Source organism: Cyprinus carpio, chromosome B10, assembly GCF_018340385.1.
Source record: "Cyprinus carpio isolate SPL01 chromosome B10, ASM1834038v1, whole genome shotgun sequence".
NCBI lineage: Eukaryota > Metazoa > Chordata > Actinopteri > Cypriniformes > Cyprinidae > Cyprinus > Cyprinus carpio.
This window is the reverse complement of record NC_056606.1, coordinates 20,387,541-20,409,440: the sequence shown is the minus strand read 5'-3', so window position 1 is coordinate 20,409,440 and position 21,900 is coordinate 20,387,541. Positions and strand designations below refer to the sequence as shown.

The 21,900-nt window shown below is 35.9% G+C and overlaps 1 protein-coding gene across 1 annotated transcript; it reads right to left on the bottom strand.

The window, feature by feature from the left end:
* Positions 1-4,619: 4,619 nt before the first annotated feature.
* LOC109090011 (scavenger receptor class B member 1-like) lies at positions 4,620-20,018 on the bottom strand. The gene is made up of 12 exons (XM_042733125.1): positions 19,622-20,018; positions 18,722-18,882; positions 17,123-17,264; positions 16,833-17,036; positions 16,631-16,726; positions 15,330-15,445; positions 15,069-15,235; positions 14,287-14,405; positions 8,768-8,841; positions 8,542-8,599; positions 7,886-8,011; positions 4,620-5,292 (listed from the first exon to the last, which is right to left on the bottom strand). Exons 1-12 carry the CDS (start codon positions 19,739-19,741, stop codon positions 5,197-5,199), a joined length of 1,479 nt encoding a protein of 492 aa, XP_042589059.1. The 5' UTR covers positions 19,742-20,018; the 3' UTR covers positions 4,620-5,196.
* Between the last annotated feature and the right edge of the window lie 1,882 nt (positions 20,019-21,900).

Genomic DNA, 21,900 nt, shown 5'->3' with positions numbered 1-21,900 from the left:
CACAATCCAGTGGGAAAGACTCCTTTTTGACATGGCCTGGCCCTTCGCTCAAACACCATAGCACACGAAAAGCTGGTCAGATTGCCGAAAGCTGGCCGAACGGTCAATGTAAATCCTCAAAGCCCTAAATGGGCACACTAAAGTCTGAACGTCTGCATCACACAAGGTCGATGACTCAGAAGACAGGGCAGACAGTGAAACGGTCCGAGGAATGCATACAGCCTGGCTGCTGGCCAGTGCAATGTCAGAGCGTCCCTTCCAGCAGGGAGTGAGACAGGAAGAAGAACAGCGGGCAATGCGCATTCTCGCTCATTGCGGACAGATTCACCTCTGCTCTCCCGTAGCGGGTCCAAATCATCTGAACTGACTCGGGATGCAGCCTCCACTCTCCTTGAAGAATCCCCTTCCTCAAAAGCATTTCTGCCCCACTGTTCAGGAGACTGGGGATGTGCGTTGCTGGAGAGAAAGTGACAGTCTGTCCATAGCAGGAGATTCACTGCCTGCTTGTACAGAGCATTGGATCATATGCCTCCTTAGTGATTTATGTACGAAACCACAGACATGTTGTCGGTACATGTAACACTTCCAGCTGTGGCCGAAAATCCTTTAAAGCTAAGAACACCACCTCTAGCTCCAAGCAGTTTATGTGCCAATGGCTCTGAGGCCACCACCACACACCTCAACCCATCCTGCCCTTGCACGCTTTAGAGGTCGAGTCGAGGTGTCGCCATGACCACAACACGTGACATCACCAAGCCCAGGGGAACCCCCCGGCTGAAAAGTTCTTTGCGCCACAGCCTCAGAGCATCGATGCAGCTGTGGGAGACAAAGCACAATCTCAGATACATTATAGACTGACTCAAGGAGAGAATCCTCTTACGCACATTCACACATAGACCCAAGAACTCCAAGTGATGAAGCAGTTTGTCTATGTGGCTGGCTATAGTGTTGAAACGGGGTGGTCTGCGTCTGAACCGAAGGGCGTACCCATGCTCTAACACACCGGGTAACCAGCGTGAGATTCCTGAAATTGTTTTCCATGCACTCAGGAACTGACATATCGGCTTTAGCGGCTTGGTCGTTGGATGCGCCGGCGAGTGCTGCGTGGCTTTAACCTGTGTGGCAGCGGCTCTGCACCGCTCTGATGTGGGGCGAGCGGCACTACATTGATTGAGTGAGAAGGAAAGAGCTCTTTTGTGCAAATGTATACATTTTTTAATGAACACTCTCTCATCAAACACAAATTTGAACAATTTTGAGACAGGTTGGCGGCTGGGCAAACAGCACACTATTCCGTCCTCTCCAGGCTGTCAGGACAGTGGCTTGGCAGCTGACAGTGGGCGGGAGTCACAGCGCGGGCTCCTCCACTTGCCGTGGCACCTCTTCCTGGGTCCCTTTACACATTTCCCTGCACTCCTGGCAAGGGGCAGCAGCGGTCACAGTAGCGGCCGCCCCCCACACCAGTTAAAAAGCGCACCAAAGCTATGAGCCACGTTATACGGATGACATCTGTGCCTGTCACTACAGACTGTGAATGGCTATAAGACCTAGTTGAACACCACTTCTTATGTTCATAACAGGTCGCCGCACTGAAGCGGGGGCTGCATATCGCCTTGAATGAGTGAGAGAGCGGAGTCCTCTACACACAGCAGACCGCTGATGTGGGGCTGGTATCATGTGAATAAGAGAGCAGTGTCTTCCAAACACGGCAACCACTGATTGAGGGGCTTATCGTGTGAATGAGTAAGGAGTCAAAGTGGCAGAACTAAATGGCCACTCTAAGGCGGGGGGCTGCACGCTTAGACAGTGAGTCGTGCGGCATCTGCGGCGACATTAGAACCCTTAGCTCCAGTATCTGCACTCAGCTCTCTGCTCCGCCATGGAAGAGGGATGTGAGAAGCTGGGCTGATGTCCTGCAGGTTCGATGGGTGAGAGAAATGCGGACATTTTGTCGGCATGATGTTCTTAAGTTCTTAAGGTCCATCTGGCATTTGAAGAAAAATGTCATACTCACCTGAACAATGCAGAGGAGTGGCAATCCAGGCACCGCCCTCTGATGAGCAAAACCTCAACTGTGAACTGTGAGCTCAATCTGATGTATCCTTGGAAGGCAGCCTTTGTTTCGCATCCTTCATTCAGTTGAATTTGAAGGATGCATGGGATGTATCCTCCACGACCTTCAATTACCCACAATCCTTTGTACCCATTCCATTTCATTAAAAGAAATAAACTGACAAAAACAAGTCAGGAATAAGCTTGTCTGAATTTATTATGAAATGTAAGAAAAAAATATTGTTTTCAGACATGAAAGGATAGATCTTTCTTTTGGTGTAAATTACTTACTAAATGCTAAACTGCCAATAATTTAAGCCACGGGGAGACTAGACGACAATTGTGATTCAATGTATTGCTTTAATAAAAAGCAAAACAATATAAAGATTTGTAATACAAAGTATTTTTCCAAAACAAAGTTTTATTAGTGTTTTTGTGCCGTGACGGTGAGGCCGGGAACATATGTGACGTAGCCATGCGCACTTCCTAAAGCTAGGAAGGATGCAGCCTCAGTAGGATGCAGCCTTACATTTGAGAAGCACCCTACATTGGTTGTCTCACTTCAAAAAGGACTGGACTGCTGCTGAGTGGTCCAAAGTTATGTTCTCTGATGAAAGTAAATTTTGCATTTCCTTTGGAAATCAGGGTCCCAGAGTCTGGAGGAAGAGAGGAGAGGCACACAATCCACGTTGCTTGAGGTCCAGTGTAAAGTTTCCACATGTCTGTGCGTGTGTTTGTGTGCCATGTCATCTGTTGGTGTTGGTCCACTGTGTTTTCTCTGAGGTCCAAGGTCAACGCAGCCGTATACCAGGAAGTTTTAGAGCACTTCATGCTTCCTGCTGCTGACCAGCTTTATGGAGATGCAGATTTCCTTTTCCAACAGGACTTGGCACCTGCACACAGTGCCAAAGCTACCAGTACCTGGTGTAAGGACCATGGTATCCCTGTTCTTAATTAGCCAGCAAACTCGCCTGACCTTAACCCCATAGAAAATCAATGGGGTATTGTGAAGAGGAAGATGCGATATGCCAGACCCAAGAATGCAGAAGAACTGAAGGCCACTATCAGAGCAACCTGGGCTCTCATAACACCTGAGCAGTGCCACAGACTGATTGACTCCATGCCACGCCGTATTGCTGCAGTAATTCAGGCAAAAGGAGCCCCAACTAAGTATTGAGTGCTTTACATGCTCATACTTTTCATGCTCATACTTTTCAGTTGGCCAAGATTTCTAAAAATCCTTTCTTTGTATTGGTCTTAAGTAATATTCTAATTTTCTGAGATACTGAATTTGGGATTTCCTTAGTTGTCAGTTATAATCAAAATTAAAAGAAATAAATATTTGAAATATATCAGTCTGTGCGTAATGAATGAATATAATATACAACTTTCACTTTTTGAATGGAATTAGTGAAATAAATCAACTTTTTGATGATATTCTAATTACATGACCAGCACCTGTAGTTTTATTAACAAATTTCGGGAGGATCACGCGGAGATAATTAACACGGCCAGTCCATCATAAGTAATTACACCATCTATCCAATCAGCAAAAGAGAGGACCCCTATAAATAATCAAAGCAGCCTTACCTTCATCATCTCTAGTTTTTCAGCATCCCTCCACCACCTTCAGCCTGTCCCTACCCCAGCACATAGAGGAACACTCGGGGGAGCGAGTTAAAGAACTTATTAAAATCTTTTTTGTTGTTTTTTTTTTAATGTAAAAACTTACGTCAGGAACTCGTTTCTGTCAACACACCTGCAGTGACACATTTACCAGGATTTGTATATTTCTTCATCACCGTTTTGTTCTGAAGCATTACACAAACGGTGTTCAAAAAGAATAAACAAACGATTAGCAACAAGCCCAAAGACAGCTCGAGCTCAACACAAACCCTGCGTCTCCTCGCGTTGTACTGTTTGTTGCTCGCTGCCATCGTGTGGCGGTAAAAATAACTGCGATCTTAAAAATGGCGGCAAAAACAACCTCATGCTCGTTACTGTAGTATTGTAATAATGACAGTTTTTTCAAACTACGAATTATAAATAATAGTACTCGCTGTGCTGCCTTTATGTTGATTTTAATAAAACAAATGTGCCTGCAGTTTGATTTAATATTATATAGCTTATTTTCTAATGAGAATCATTCTTACCAATAACAATAATGCCTAGGCCTAAATCAGACACCACCGCAATAATAATAATAAAATTAGGGTGCTTCATTTAATCTATAGCCAGTATAAACGATGTTTTCATACAATGAGCAACACAATGCTATTTGAAAACTTTGTCGACAACTGTTCTCATTGGCACAGCTTTTTTACAGACCTTATCAGTTTTATTTAATGAGTAATAAAATGTATCCTGGATCATGACCACGTATTTTTTGCAGCCAGAGTTATAGGCTATAGACATTTGTCCAGGCCAAGTTTAACATTTGGCTGCGTGAGAACCATGCATATAAAACAAAACACCATTACATTTAAAGCCATTGATAAAGGCTTTTAATGTTTAAAATAAACCCAATTTCTTTTCATAAAATAGAATGAGAAGAGAACACACAGCGACACAATTAGTAATATTTTACATCCATTACATACAAATGCATTTAGAGACATAATACAGGAAACGTATTCAGTGTATTGAGAAATGTTTTTTTTTTGCTTTCAGACGATATTTCATTCAATGGTACGTTATTGTCATAAAGTGTTCACAGCATGTTACAGGATAAAGGTTACAACATAAAAGGTTAAATATCTTAAGATAGTTTTTTTTTTTTTTTTCCTCTGAGAAAGGGTTTGGAGTGAACCATGAATGCACCATTTGAACTTCAATATCTAATACATTTTGTCAAGTATTTCAAGTGTTTAAAAAACAAAAAACAAAACAAAAAAAAACACAACTTTAAAAATTTTGTATTGACCCAACACAGCACTTTAGACCAAACCAATGGGCAAAAAAACCCCACAAATAAGTGACCGCCCTCCCTCCACATCAAATCCCTTCATCACACAAAATGGTCTCTACTTAAACCAGTGCATTCATTCAATCCCAGCATTCAATATAATGACTTTTATTTGTTGTCCAGTGGATTGTGGGATCATGAGTTTATTGTAAAAGCAGGCTGTGATGTGGATCGTGACTTCAGCTTGCTGGGGTCTGTAGTAATGGGGTCTTTTCACTGGCTGAGCTGGACGGGTCCACATCTGCGCTGGGGTGATCATCCTTCCTACATTTTACCTGCCGGTGAAAAGAAGAACAAGTTAGTATAACAGCAAATCAACAAACAAAAGTCCCCACTAAAATTAAAAAGTCTCCACTAAACCACTTAAAACAGTTTAAACCAATATAAAAGCGTTAAAAAAAAAATTCAAATAAAAACAAAATAAATTTTAAATAAAAACTCTTAATAGATGCTTTTTGTTTGGTGAATTTGAACCAATTTTATTTTACACAAAGCATAAGTCCATGAACAAAAATATAGAAACTTTGTGTGTGTTTTATAAAAAAAAAAAAAAAAAAAAAAAAAAAAAACCAACAACAAACCACAAACCACAAAAAAAATATATATATTAAAAAAAAAAAAAAAAAAAAAAAAAAAAAAAAAAAAGGATATTTTTGGAAAATATTCTACTTATGCTTATAAATCAGCACCCAGTTTGATACAGACCAATACAAACCCGCAAACACCATTTTCCTTTAATGTAATTTTTCCTCTAACTTTACATCACACCCACAGAGAAAAAAAAAATTAATTAAAAATTGCACAGATAAAAAAAAAAAAAGTGTGCTATTATATAATACTATTTTCTATAGTTTAATACTAATAATAATAAAAAAATCCTTACAGGACATTTATTTTAAAATTAGCTTCCCATAAAATGTCTTGGTAAAGATTGGTAGAGTCAACACTTTTTGTTTTTTTAGGTAACCTAAAAGGGTTTCCTTTTTATTGTAAAATGACTGAATTAACTGCTTCAAATAGGATTTATCATCATTAGGTTACATCAAGCGCCAAACTGGTGTAACTGCACATGTAACCACTTATTTTTGTGCGTGTATGCTGTAAAGGTCTGGTAGAACAGATGTTTTTGCCCAGGTGGCCAAATTTTCCACCCAATAGAGAAAGTTTTTTCTTTGCAAGAAAACAAATTCGAGGAAACATTGCCCGAAAAGTTCTGATGAGTTATGATGGACAGATCAGTGAAACAGATGAAATGAATTTACAGTGACTATAAAGGTGAAATGAAGACATGCGTTCACTTCAATGTGCTCGTGTGACTCCAAAAACGTCCCACCTGCAGAAGAAGAGTTTGAGAAGAGGCGTGTCTGAGCCAAAAAAACCCACCTGTTTCGTTCATGCTATATTTTTCAGCCTGGGTCTCATTGGTCGGGTCGTGTTTTGTATCTTTTACGCTTTCCTAAAAGAATAACCAGACCTCATTGAACATCAGGGGGGCAGTGACACTGATTTGGAGCCAGCGGTCTTCAGGTTGATTATTGGACACAGTGACAGTACTGAGATCATCACAGCGGACAGAAACTGAAGGGAAGTTGAGAGGCCTGTAGTGCTCGTGTGCAGCAACGCATGCATGATGTAAGTGATTGAAATGGGGCGGGAGCATGCAAGATGAACATGATCGTGCAGTGGTTAAATCACATGCTTCGAAATTTGATTTTCATGTTTTTATAATAAAACTCATCGGTCAGGGATCATCTCTCTCTCTGGCTGTCCATTTTTTCAAAGCAGCAACATTACATTTAAGTATGATCAGGCTTTACTTTTTTCAGATAGATGAGTTTTTTTTCACAACAAAACATATTTAGAAAAAATATAACAACACTCTCTCCAAAATATACCCTCCACAGAAAATGTGCCACAACAAAAAGAGACCAAAAACATCATAAAAAAATCATAAAAACCCACAACACCACTCCAGTCCATCAATGAATGTCTTGTAAAGTGAGAAGATGAACTTTTGTAAAACCAAATCCAACATTTAAATTTTTTAATCTTTTTTTAAACAAGCAGTTGATTCCAGTCCTCTAACCATAATATTGTTTTCTCCAGTCAAAAGTTGTTGTGTCTGAATCAGGAGTGAAATACGCACAGATCAAGCACTGTTTACAAGCAAAATCAGTCCAAATCAGTTCTAAACAAATATGTATTATGTATTACGATGATGTTTTTATCAGCTGTTTGGACTCATTCTGACGGCACCCATTCACTGCAGCGCATCCATTGGTGCGGAAGTGATGTAATGCAAAATTTCTCCAAATCTGTTCTGATAAAGAAACAAACTCTTCTAGATCTAGAATGACTTGAGGGTGTGTAAATGTTCAACAAATTTAGATTTCTGGGTGAATTTTACTTTAAATGACACCGTAAACAAAAGTGTTTTAAAGTCTAGAGATTTGAAAATTACATGTATATACACATTTTTGATTGTAATTCTCACTGTAATCTCTGTTTTTGGATGTGCCTATATAAATAGTTTGTGCTGACCCCTTGTGTGAGAGATTCTGATGTCTTTTTCGTGGCTTTCTGTAAAACAAATCATGCAAATGTTGAACTTTAAACCATCTAAACCCATGCAGAGTTTTAATGTGGGGTGATAAAGGAATGTTAAAAGTGCATGTGGGTTCTTAAGCAAAACCTTACCTTCGCAGACACAATTAAAAAAAAGCACATTTGCTCAACATCATGTAAACTCACTTCCTCTCAATAGCTCACATATCGCACATGCACTCGCACAAACATACACGCTCTGAAGCAAAAGATATTATACGTAAAATACTCAAACATGCAAAATAAGCGCAGTAGGCCACGTACCTTGTCATTGACGTATAACAGCACGGCTCCCAAAATGCCTGCGAGTCCAAAAGCGATGAAGATGTACTGCATGTACTCCATGACCATGGGCAGCACCACCAGATTGGTGCCAAAAATGTAGACAACCTGGCAAAGATGACAACAAACAACAACAACAACAACAAAAAAAAAAGCAAATGGAAAGAAATTTCAATATTCATATTTACTCATACATTTTTATACAATACAGTAATAAACAACAGTTTTAGTGTCGCAAAGTTCTTAAGCTATGAAACAAATACAATTTCATCTGTAAAGCAGCTCTAAAAAGAAATGAAAATGTGTTATTAATCAGTCCATTTAGTTCAGTGTAGTGTGAATGGTGCAGAATTCATAAAAAACAAATCTGATTCAGCGATAAAGCAGCTCTACAAAACACAACAGTCATTATCCAGCTCAATTTAGTTTTGTTAACAAAAAGTTTCATCAAAACAAAAAATATAAGTGAATTCGAGATTAAAAGACTAAAAAAAACCTAAATTTAAGTGAATTCGAGATGTGAACCAAACAAAAATGCTTTTTTACTACATTTCAGCCATTTTAACATTTGTTGGGGACTTGACATTTTATTTAGACATCATGAGATACTTTGTGCCGTTGTTTTCTTTGTAATTCACACCTACCTCTTCAAACCAGATCATGGGCATCACCACTTCAGCTATCTTTCCTGTTTCTCTGAAAACAGAGCAAACCACATCACACAGAAATGAGTCACTGCAAAGAACAGTGCTGCCGTCAAAAACAAACACGTTTCACAACAGCTGGAGTTCTGTGTGAATGGACCTCAGAGCGGACACCGATATCTCTGACCGTTGACCTACTGTATAACTGTGCTGTACTTACGAGATGCCAGACACGGTCTTGATGAGCAGGTTGAGCTGCAGCCGAATGGAAACGTTCATTGGCACTCCGGTCTCCTGTAATACAAAGTTTACAATGAAAACTGACTTCTTGATACAGATCAGATTTGTTTCCCTCAGGAAGAGAATTTAAGCCCTTTACTTCAACACTAGATCTTTAATCTTGAAGAAGTATTAGTTTAGTAGAGGTTTAGCTAACATCTAATATAAAAAAACTCAGTACATCCCCTTTATAAACTTGATTCTACATAGAACAAGGTGCTCTTGAATAAATCTTTGGTACCTTTTAAAAAAAAAAAACCACGAACACATAAGTTAAAGAGAAATAGAAAAAAAAAAATTATATAAAAATAATCAATAATAATAATAATAATAATAATACTAATAATAATAATAATAATAATAATAATATATTAGATATATATAATATATATATATATATTATATATATATATATATATATATATATATATATATATATATATATATATATATCTATTATATATATTTTATAATTATGATTTTTTTTTCCTCTTCTGATGAATAAAGTTTATAGTCAGTCAGTCGCTTATTCAGTAAATAAACTGAAATATCCATAAATTAGGATCCCTGAATGTACAAGTATAATTTGAACATATTCCCTGGCATATAAAACATACACTACCATCCAAATTATATTTATGGCTGAATTTATTTGATCAAAAATACAGCAAGTGAAATAGAAGCACAATTAAAAATAAAAATAAAAACACTTTTCTGAAACAAATGAACAAATAAAAGACACTATTATATATGAACATAACTGCTCAAAACATACATATTTGAGAAACCAAATGTGCAAAGGCATAATCTTTTGGAGTTTTATGAAGGTTCAGAAGGTTCAAGGACTAACATGGTTTCTATGACTTCAAAAGGTAAACACATGCCTTTCTGCACTATGAAAATTAAACATTTAGTGAACTGCAGTTAAGATTTGGTACCAATGAGTTTGATTCCCAAGGAACACAAATACCATTACTGCAAGTTACAGCTTGAATACATATTGGATTAAAGCTGTAAATGGTAGCTGCCATTAAATAAAGTTGGTAGGCACGTCCTGAGGTGGCCCCTTATGTGTTTCAAAGGCTGTTTGATGAATAAGAGATACGAGGGAAAGTTTATGGAAACTCAAGGTTTATGGGATGTTTTGGTATGCTGCAGACAAAGTCTAGACACTGAAACATACGCAACTAAGATTATACAATACTATACTAAGACTACACATTAAACTATGCTCCATTTTAATCATCACTTATCCTCCTGCCTTATACTAATAACTTTAAACACTCATTTCAACTTATTTTGCTAATAGAACATCTACAAAAAAAAACAGATATTATTTTGGGTACCAGACAAGACTAGCTGTGAACAGGTTTTGGGCATTAGGCTGACTGGTTGTTCTGCTACCAGACAAAACAGATATTTTCTGACAGGATCTGGCGTCTGGGGCTGGATCTTAGTTATCTGGTGTAGAGGCATGATGTAACAAACAGAACTAAACTGCATTGTTCTCTATTGAAACCATTATTTTATGGGCATGGATTCAATGAGAGCAGACATGCATGTGTTTCCGCAGAAAACACTGAATCCAAAGAGCTTTCGTGACAACTTGATAATGAATCCAAGCATTTACAGACTCTGGAACTAATCAGGTGTCATGCTGTCAATTCATCCCAGACGTTCAACCCAAGCCGAGGCTGTTCGCATGTCCCGCAGCACTTTCAGAGAAACGTCTTTTTTATTGACGATAAACACAAGCATGAAAACAGATGAAGGGACAACAAGATAACCATTGAATTTTGCAACCGGACAAATAGCCGGCCAAGAAGCGTGTCAGGATTGTGCAATTCTGTGATGTAAACTGTGGCTGTATCTCCAGCTGATCAGAAATCATAAAGTGGAGTTTGTCTTATCAAGCTACATGTGTGGCAAAAGGGCTATGGATGCAGACATCAGGAGTTTCACATTTACCATCAGCAGCAAAGTGATCAATGCTCAGTATTAGAGTGCAAAACCAATTAAAATCAAAATAGCAAATGCCAGATTTCCGGCTATGTTTAACCCCCTATAAACCACATCACTACTAAATTAAACAAAGGTTTAAACCTAAAATGTGTCATCAGAAACCTTTAGTCAGTTATTGACCATGTAAAAAGACCAAACCTTTAGAATCCCAATCTTGTTTATAATGGTTCATTTAGGTGCTGAAAGCTATACAAAAATTATAAAAGGTCAAAATAACCATAATTTCAAATTAGCTTTTCAGATTTTTTAATGGTTTAATGGCAGTAATGAGCAATGTAATCTCATTATAAAACCAGTGACAAAGCTGAAATACTGATTCTCGTAACAACCACAAGCATGCAGCATTAGTTAGTTATGTCACGGGCTAAATCTGCTGGTACATCTAATAAATACAAAAAAATTCATAAAAAAAAAAAAATATATATATATATATATTTTTTATATTATATATATATATTAGATATATAATATATATATATATATATATATATATATATATATATATATATATATATATATATATATATATATTTATATATATATATATATACACACACACATACATATATACATATACGAGTTTTATTTATATAGCACATTTAAAAACAGCAAGCACGGCTGACCAAAGTGCTGAACAAACAAAAACATAGAACACCGGGCAACCCCCAAATTAATACCATAATCTCACAAAGAAATTGAAAGCCAAATAAGAAATAGGTTTTAAGAGATGATTTAAAAACAGTTAAAGACTGTGCCAATCTGATATAGTCTGGAAGGCTGTTCCACAGCCTAGGGCCAGTAACCGCAAAGGCTCAATCCCCTCTATGCTTTAACCGTGATCTTTGGTCACCAGAGCTCAGATTTCATGTAGGATTGTATGGATAAAGTTGATCAGATAGATAGCTTGATGCCAGATTTTTTTATAGATTTAAAAACAAAGAAGAATTTTAAACTCAATTCTCTGATACACAGGTAACCAGTGCAAGGATTTCAAACACCATGCTTTCTGAAAATAGAGCCCAAAGGAAGTAAATACAAAGAAAAAAAGAATGGGTGCGAGAACAGAGCCCTGTGGCACTCCACAGACAAGTTTATCAGGCGACGAAGAAAAATTACCCAATCTGACAGAGAAAGTTCTTTATTTATTTGTTAAATATGATTTGAGCCAGCTAAGAACACAAAATATTCCAGTTGAGATGGAAGAATTTTATGATCATCTTTATCAAAAGCTGAGGTTAGGTCTAACAGAGTTAAAATTACAGAGTCACCAGAGTCAGTCGCTTACAAAGCATCATTAAGGACCTGTAATAAAGCAGACTCTGTGCCAAGCAGAGACTTAAAACCAGACTGGAAAGTTTCAAAGATCTGATCTGAACTAAGGAAAGACTTTAGCGGAATAAGTGAAAGTGAAAGTTGTGACATTTGCCAAATATGGTAACCCATACTCTGAATTGGTGCTCTGCATTTAACCCATCCAAGTGCACACACACAGCAGTGAGAAGTGAACACACCGTGAACACACACCTGGAGCAGTGGGCAGCTATATATCCAGCACCCAGGGAGCAACTGGGGGTGCAATGCCTTGCTCAAGGGCACTTCAGCCATGGGTATTGAGGGTGGAAGAGAGCGCTGTTCATTCACTCCCTCCCACCTACAACTCCTGCCAGCATCGAGACTCAAACCTGAAACCTTCTGGTTACAAGTCCAATTCTCTAAACACTTATTCAGTGAATAAACACTTTTCTCCAGTGCTTTGGTAAATAAAGGAAGATTTGAGATGGGTCGAAAATTGTTAAAATTAAATTTCAATTAAGTGAAGGTTTCTTAAGAAGAGGCGTCACAGTAGGTTCTTTGAGACTATCTGGGATAGTCCCTGAAATTAAGCATTTATTCAGAAAAGACACCAAACTAGATCCAACCGAATCAAAAAAATCAAAAAAAAAAAAAATATAATATATATATATATATATATATATATATATATATATATATATATATATAAATAATTATATATATATATATAAGAGACTGGAGAGAAATATGTGGAGGGAGAACATCATGAGAGCAGAAAGGAGGTTTCAAATGGTCAATTTCTTTAAGAGACTGGAGAGAAACTGGATCAAAAGCACTCCATATGGCTGAAGAGCCGCAAGACTCAAGTAAAACATTAGCAAGTGGTTGCAGCTGAGATCTCGGAGTAGTAATCTTATCACAGAAAACCCTTGAGAAACCTTCACATAATGACGCAGAGGGATTTGAGATCACATTAACAAAAGGATTACAAACAAAATTTATAACAGAAAAAAAAAAAAAAAAAAAAAAAAATCAGGCTTTAGAGCTATGATGATTCTTTGCAATTAAATTAGAAGAATACTTAGACTTCACGGATATCACTGCTTTCTGAAAAGTAGCAAGTAGTCTTTAAGCATTTCATAGGAAATTTGCAATTTGACCTTTTCATTTCCGTTCAGCTCTTCTACAAGCTTGCCTCAGAGAGCGGATATTATCATAGAGCCATGATTTAGTTTTAGGTTTTGACTTCTTGAGTTTAAGAGGAGCAGTGGTATTCAAAACCTCTGAGCAGGCAGTATTTAACAGACTAAGATGCTGATCAGCATCCAAGTCAGGTGAAGATGACAAGCACATCATGTTAAAGGTGTTTGAGAAGTCATCACAAAAGTGGGAAGAAAAGGAATGAGTCAGTTGTACAGTACGAGTAATGCTTGAGCTTAGCTGAGGAAAAGGCATCGTAAATAAAACAGGCATATGATCTGAAGAGTGAAGTATCAAGAATCTGAACATCAGTAATAGAAAAGCCGTGAGAAAGAACCAGGTCCAAAATATGTTCATGAGTATGTGTGGGATCTTTCACCCACAGAGCCATGCTGAATGAATCAATAAGATTGAGAAACTCCATTTCCAAAAGTTTAGACTGAAAGGACACATGTATATTAAAATCACCTAGCAGAAAAATATTGTAAGAATATATGAGGACCAATTTCACATTCATGGCCAGTTTCAAAAGATAAAGACATCAAGTTTTTGAGTCATAACAACGGATAATTAATAACCTTGAGAGATAAGTTAGGTTTTTGACTCATAACAACCGAAAATCAATAACCTTGAGAGATAAGACTCAAACTTGCTCAGTAACCTAAAGAGAAAGAAACATTCCATCAGGTGTTAATGTCGTTTGCCTTCTTGATTTAAATATTTAAGATTTTGTTATAAATTATATTAGTTTTAAAAAATGGATAGCTACACATTTTATAATACAACACATTTATAATGTATATATAATAGATTATATTTTTAAAGTAGAATTTATTTCCAGAAAAAGTCTAGAAATACTAGAAATGTCCACCTAATTATATTAAGTAGTTCCCAATAATAATGCTACGTGTCACAGTTTTTGTTCTGTGTGCCTGGTTTTCTTACCGGGTGGATGTCGATGAAAAGCCCATGTTCATCTTCATTTGGCCTCAATCCATTGACTGTGTCCAAAAGGACGGGATCAGCCTCAAAAAAGTGCGGATGAGAGATGAACACAGGGGAATCTGAGACAGGAGAAAAAGAAAATGAATAAAGGTGCATGACATGGAGTAAAAGGAAAAAATTCAATTCAAGTTTGTTTAGTGCTCAAATCATTGCAAAGCAGCTTTACAGAAAATTTAAGTTTCTACATTATGTTTAGTTGTAGCTTATCAGTGGTGACTATCTCAAGTTGATGTCCACGTGGTAGAAATATACAGTGAAATTCATGCAGTTAATGACATGTAATCAAACAGATGATGAACACTATTAACTGCAATGTTTTTATGTTGCAATTAGACTTATACCAAAATTTGGTAGTTTTGTATGTTTCTATAAAGAATAGAAAAGCAAAAAGTTTTGAAAAAATTAAAAGGATAAAAAAAAAAAAAAAAAAAAAAAAGAGTAGAGAAATAGAAATGAGAAGGGAAAAAAAATAAAAATATATATATATATATATATATTTTTTTTTACAGCAACAGAAAATGAAGAAAAGGCTAAAAAAAGAAAAGAAAACAAAAGAAAAAAGAAAAAAAAAAAAAAAAAAAAAAACAGAAAAGCATGGAAGCCATCTAACACTAGATATAAAACCAGTATGTTTACTGACACAAGAACACAGATCCTGACACAAACCCTACAGTGTAACTGACTGTATAGGCAGCAGGTAAGTCTTGATAACAGAGACTCACTGTGTCTGCAGGTGCGGACGCTCAGAAGGCCGGACTGTCGACAAGGACAGAAGCCCTCATTGGGAGGATAATCTGCACCGTTGGCAAAAAGAGTCTTTGGAGCCACGAAGCGGTACACGGGAATCCCACGCGACATGCCTGGCCTTTGGTACACCAGCTCCATGGACCTGAGTTTGGACAATCGCCACAAAACGTACCCTTAGAATCCGTACATCCATTCAATTCTTATAATCTTACAGAGGGCATAAGTGAGGGTGTCACCTGCACGCATCAGGGCTGTAGAAGGGCATCGTCGACTCTTTGGTCATGAACGGAGGCCACATTTGACCCGCTGTACCATTGATCATGTTACACTGTTCAGACCTCCAGTAATTCACCTGCAATAACAAAAAGACCCTTGGCATACAGCATGATATCATTTCCTTTATGCATCTGTCCTACACTGGCAGCATCAAATCCAAGACCGCTTTCAGTAACTTTATATTAATAAACAGCAACTCACAAATATCACTTGCCACTATGCCAGCAACATTATACTCTAATGAAAAAAAAATTATGTAAACAAATATTGATTAGAAGTGCATTTATAATATTAAAGTAATTTTTAATAAAATGTAAAAATGTTCAAATCCTGAAAATCATGAGATACTGAAGATTGGAGTAATGACTGCTGAAAAGTCAGCTTTGCCATAAGAAAAAAAAAAAGGGTAATGTAGAGAAGAGAAGAGAAGAGAAGAGAAGAGAAGAGAAGAGAAGAGAAGAGAAGAGAAGAGAAGAGAAAGAAGAGAAAGAAAACAAAAGAAGAGAAGAAAAAGAACAAAAGGTAAAAAAAAAAAAGAAAAGAAAAAAAGAAAAGAAAACAACTTTACATATGCAAATACTAGCTAAACTTAAATATTTACTGCATATAGTATTTTATTCAATATATTTCTGCTGAAAATTCGGCTTTGTCAGAGAAATAAATTACAATTTTATAAAATTAATAATGTTAAAAGAGAAACATTTATTATCAATTATTAATAAATAACAAAAAAAAGAGTAAAAAGAAAAGGAAAAAAAGAAAAAAGGTGAAAGACAAACAGAAAAAATAGAATAAAAATTAAAAACAAAAAAAAAAAAAAAGAAAAAAAAAATTAAAAACAAAAAAGCAAACGATGAAAAATAAAGAGAGGGTATAAGAAAAGAAGAGAGAAAAACGTGAGGAGAAAAGAGTAGAAAGGAAAATAGCAAAATAAATTTTGATTTAAAAAAAAAATGCAGCCTTTGTGAGCTTTTTAAAAAAAAAAAATTGTTTTTTTACTTGTGTAAAATTGCATATACATATTTACATATATTATTTACATATATTACATATGCAAATACTAGCTAAACTTAAATATTTACTGCATATAGTATTTTATTCAATATATTTCTTTGCGAAACAACTTGGTATTACCAACCCTGCTGTTGACTAGAACCCTTTTGGCAATACAATATATGCACATTTTAATAATGCAAGGTGTGGAATGAAGTTCATGCAGTGTTTTTTGTTTTATTACGGTCTCAAATGACATTTGGCTTACACTTTTCAGGCCATTCCAAGAGTCCACCATATGAACTTTCCGGATGTCGTCCTGACCAGTGAAGACAGTGAACTGTCCAGCGTTGGAGTTGTTAAACTATATATGGAGAGAAACAAAGCAAGGAAATCAAGGAGGCTAAAACCCACTAAACTAATCATCACCTCTGACAAAGCTCCAGTGACAAGACACAGAAAACACCCACCTCAGCAAACAAGCCAAACTTCCCGCTGGTTGGCAGCATTCCAGGGAAGTATTTGTTCAGGAAGTCCACCAACTTGCTGTCGTAACCCCACATGAGCTCTCCAACTGGTTTTGTCAAGAATGGTCCCTCCTCGAAGGATTTGAACGTGGCGCTGAGCAGCATGCGTACAGGAAAGGGCATATTCTCCATCATTACTGACGCACCCTGCAACCGTGAATAAAAAACCAAGGTGTTACAGTTCTTTCAATTGCTTTTAATGGTGAGCTCAATACATGCTCACGAATTCTCACCAGCACTAGCATGTTAGGGATGGTGACCAAATCAGATTCATTTCCCACAGACATGCTCTCCTCAAAGAAATACTGCCGATATTCTTTATACGAGACGGTGTGGTTGTCATGAAATGTGATGTTGTCCTTCCAGCGTTTTTCACTGAAACACATGAGTTGTGACAAAAGAGAAATGTGACTTAGCCAGCTGATCTGCAACAATATTATCCTAACACAGCTAAATTCAGCTTTTTGAGGAACCACTTCTTCTCTGTCAGCACGTTAGAAAGTCACAAAAAGACTCGTGGCCCCCGCTCGGATTGCAAAATGTAAGAGCATGATTTATTTAAAGGTAAGTCACTTCCACAAACATCTGATAAAACCACAAAGATTTGGCCTTAAACAACTACTCTCCGAACAACATGCCTACAGACGTATACTACATACATGAACTTATGAACCTAGACAAATTAAAAGACACGACTGATATGGAAATTAAACATGATATGAATTTCAAAAATAAAATAACAAAAAATGTTGTGCTAATTAATTTGGGACCTTATAAGAAATCATATTATTTTAATTCTGAATTCTTAAAAGATAAAAAGGCACTACTTATATTTATAGAATAAAATTTAATAAAAATTAAATATATATTAAATATGCTATGCAACATAAAATAAAATGTATGTTGAGCTATTAAATTTGCATTTACAAAATTATCTTATGAGGAAATCTTCCTATTTTAATTCTGATTTCATACAAGTTAAGTCTAATGATATTTATAAAATAAAATATTATAAAAAATAATGTTGTGCTTATGAATTTGAATTTATTAAAACGATCTTATTAGGAATTTTCTTATATTAATTCTGAATTCTAAGAAGTTAAAAAAAATAAAATACAAATATAATAAAATTATAAAAAAAACTTAAAATTAAAAATAAAAAAAAAAAACAATAATAAGATTTACAAAAAAAAATACTAGTAAAAAACAATCTTATGAGGAATTTGTTAATTGAATTCTTTTTTTTTTAGAATCTAAAAAAAAAAAATTATATAAAATAAAATATGCTACAATACAAAATAAAATAAAATAAAATAATTAATAAATAATTAGTATGTTGTGCTAATAAATTTGGGTTTTCAAAATGATATATAAAGTGCTGAAAATTAGGGTTTTCAAAATTATCTTATAATAAATCTTATTTTCATTCTGGATATTATGGAGCTTCCTCATTCTCATTCGGTTCCATCACTGTGTCTGTTTTTACTCAGTCAAACGCTCCAGTATTAACGGCTCGAGGGTAGGATCACAGTTAATCTCTAATAAAAACTGGACAGATTCAGAAAATAAAAAAACAGAAAAAGGATAACAATAAGTGAATCCACACACACACACAAAAAAAGTTCTTGCATCTTCGCTCATAGCTGTAGAAGTCATGACTGTGGAAAATACTGCACGCAGGCTAACCTACCCTGAACTTCAGCATCACAGGGCTTTAACTTACAGGTCTGAACATCCACAAACATTACACTGTGTCCAGTCACGTCCGATCAAGTGATTCATTCTGAACTGGTTTAAAGTAGTTTTACAGAAAAAGGGAGCACAATTCTTACCGGTACACATACGGCCCCCTCTGTACCACCGTGGGCTTTTCTCCTTTTAGGATTTCATCAGGATTGACAATATGAAAGAAATATACAGACATAAAGAAGGGAACCGGGATGTCCTTCCACATAGTGTAGGAGAGTCCATTGTTTGGGTTAATCTCTACATTCTGTGAAAATATGATGTGAAGATGGTAAGTGGCCAAATGTGGTTTGCTGCATTTAAAACATCTTAACTTATAACCTCATCTTCAGATTTAATTATTAAATGCAGATTTATTCAGAAAATTCAGAAATTTTAGATGTTCACCAAGGCTGCATTTATTTGATCAAGTTGCAGTAAAAAAAAAAAAAAATTCAGAAATTTTAGATCTCAGTTCAAGTTTTCAAAAATGTTTCTGAAAAGTTCACAAAGGCTGCATTTATTTGATCAAGTTGCAGTAAAAGCAGTAATACTGCGTAAATATTATTAGAAAGCAAAATAACCATTTTCTAGGTTAATATATTTAAATAAAATGCAATTTATTCCTGTGATGCAAAGCTGAATTTTCAGCATCAGTACATACAACACATTATTAACAAATTCAAAACTACACATAATAAAAAAAAAAAAAAAAAAAAAATCACAGTAAAGGAATAAACAAAGGTGTCATTAACAGCAAATCTAATTGACTAACCACAAACAAACAACAACAAAAACAACTAAATAAATATCCTATTATACAAATAATAAAATAAAGCTATACAAAAAAAAAAAAAACTTCTTTGTCTTATAGCAACTATAGAAAGTCACATCAAGCTCCAGTCGAGGCTTTCCGACACTGAATCACGTGTTTTTGTAACATTATGTTAAATATGCAAATATGTTTAATTAGAGCGTCTCCTACACCTGTCAGATGTATGACTTACCTTCACTATTTGATCGTCTATTATAATAGGTCCGACAAATACCAGCACAGTCCCGAATAAAACCGACAAACCTCCCAGAACTATTAAAACGATCGATAATGTAGATTTAGACACCGCCATCCTTGTTCCCCGCACAGTTCACTTCACACACACACACACACGCGGAGCTTTGAGAACAATAAAGTGATTTCTTCTGGAAAGCGCAGTGAACTCAAAGCGCGACCACTGAACAAACTATCAGTTATACAAGATAAAGCCATAAAACTCTGTCCATTTAGTTATTAATGCTCTGCTGACTTTATGATCGTGCAGGATACATCACAGCTGGTAAGTGATGTTAAAGTCCGGCTTTCGAATCCTGCAGGTTTTATAGCGCTCTTGCTGTTTGATTACCATGTTTACGGCGCTCAAAGCGCCACCTATGGCACAGAGACTTCTGGGTAATGTAGTAACACACGCCTCCTACAGCTAGATAGATAGATAGACAGACAGATAGATGATAGATAGATAGATAGATAAAGTAATTTGATTAGAATGCAATTCTAATCAAATTATAAAAGAAAATGCAATTCTAATCAAATTACTTATCTAAGTTTTGTCCAAAATAAATTATAAGTTCTGAAGCAAAACCTTGCAAAAAGCATTTATTTTTGTACTTTTAAACTGTCATTAAAAACATGGCATATTATGTTAAAGCGGCATGAACAAACAGAGCTGCTGGAAGATCATGATAAATGTTATTGTATATTTATTGGATAAGTATTTGCCACTGATAACTCATACTGTATGTGTAACACAATGGCTTATCTAGAGCCTGCGGTGACAGCACAGCTGTTTCTCTTTGACAAATGAAAAGTGAAATAAAAGGTTTTGATGTAGTAGCTGATCAGCTATGGTTTGGCACTTCAGATGAAAACAGAGAAATATACATTTAAACATCCTATTTCAACATGAATTCAAGCACAAGAAAGTATAGTGTTTAATCTCTCTGGTGGTATTCAGGGATCTAAAGGCCTACTTATATATTTAAAGAGTGAAAATAAAACCTCCCGAGGATATGGACCACCCTTTACCCTTTTAAGATCTTAATTACGCTTTTCAAAACATTCAAGTATCAGATTAAAATTCCACCTAAAGCAAAAGAAACAATTAGACAGTGAATGCATTTATAGCAACAATGTGACGTCCAAATCTGGTTCACTAATAAAACCAATCTCACAAAAGAGTTTCATGTTTCAGTTGCTTATGCTTAGGATTCTTTTGGAGCGCCAGAGCAAATCTTACATCAATGAATCCTTCCTCCAGACAGTATGAACAAGCCATTTTATATGAAATGCCAATCAGGGTGAAGGCAAAGCGACATCAAAAGAGCTTTTTAAAAAAGGCTTTGCATGTGATTTTTGATTCCAAATCCATGACAAATCCAGACTGGAAATCTAGTGAAGCAAACAAGCAAATCTGCTCAATCATTTTGGGCATGACAAATATGATATAAACCACAAATTTTGAGTGATATTTGCTGGAGCGTAGAAATGTATCTGTGTGAAATGCATGAAAGACGTTCTTCCATTCTGAAAACACATGACACTGTGACGCAGCAGAAATTATTCAGATAACTTTATATGCTGACCGTGTTAAATTTAGAAACAAATTAATTCCAGTCACACTATGATAAATACTCATTAGGCAGGTCCGTTTAAAAGTTTTAACTAAAAGGCCTATTAATGTCAGCAGGTCACAGCAGGTTAAAACCAGATGAATCTCACATTTTAAACATCACAAAAAGTATTCACAGCGCCTCTAGCAATTCTTCATTAACTGTCAAACTCATATTTCTCATTTAATAGGCCAACATCAACAGCTTTATATAGGTATGGTTTTTTTTTTTTAGCTCTTGGCTTGTGATGTTTTCAGAAATCCAGGTAAGTATTTTTATTAGACCCAGCTGGACTGATATCAGATGCTTGTCTGTGCTTTTGTAAACAGAAACGTCAATAGTCAAGAGACGCTGTATGTGATTGTCTGGAATTGAGCAGCAGAAGCCAGCGATTGCTGACTTAACACAAAGGTTGATTCGTATCTTTAAGCAACACACAACTTAAGGTTGCTCAAGACGCACCGTCTCCAGTCAGTACTGCTGGTCAATTTCAATGAAAAACATCTGATGCCAGAAAAAATGGACTGAAAAGTGGCAAAACAAAGCATGTGCTTGATATCTATGCCCAACCCCATACCAATACACTGCAAGCTTAAAAAAAAAAAAAAAAAAAAAAAAAAAA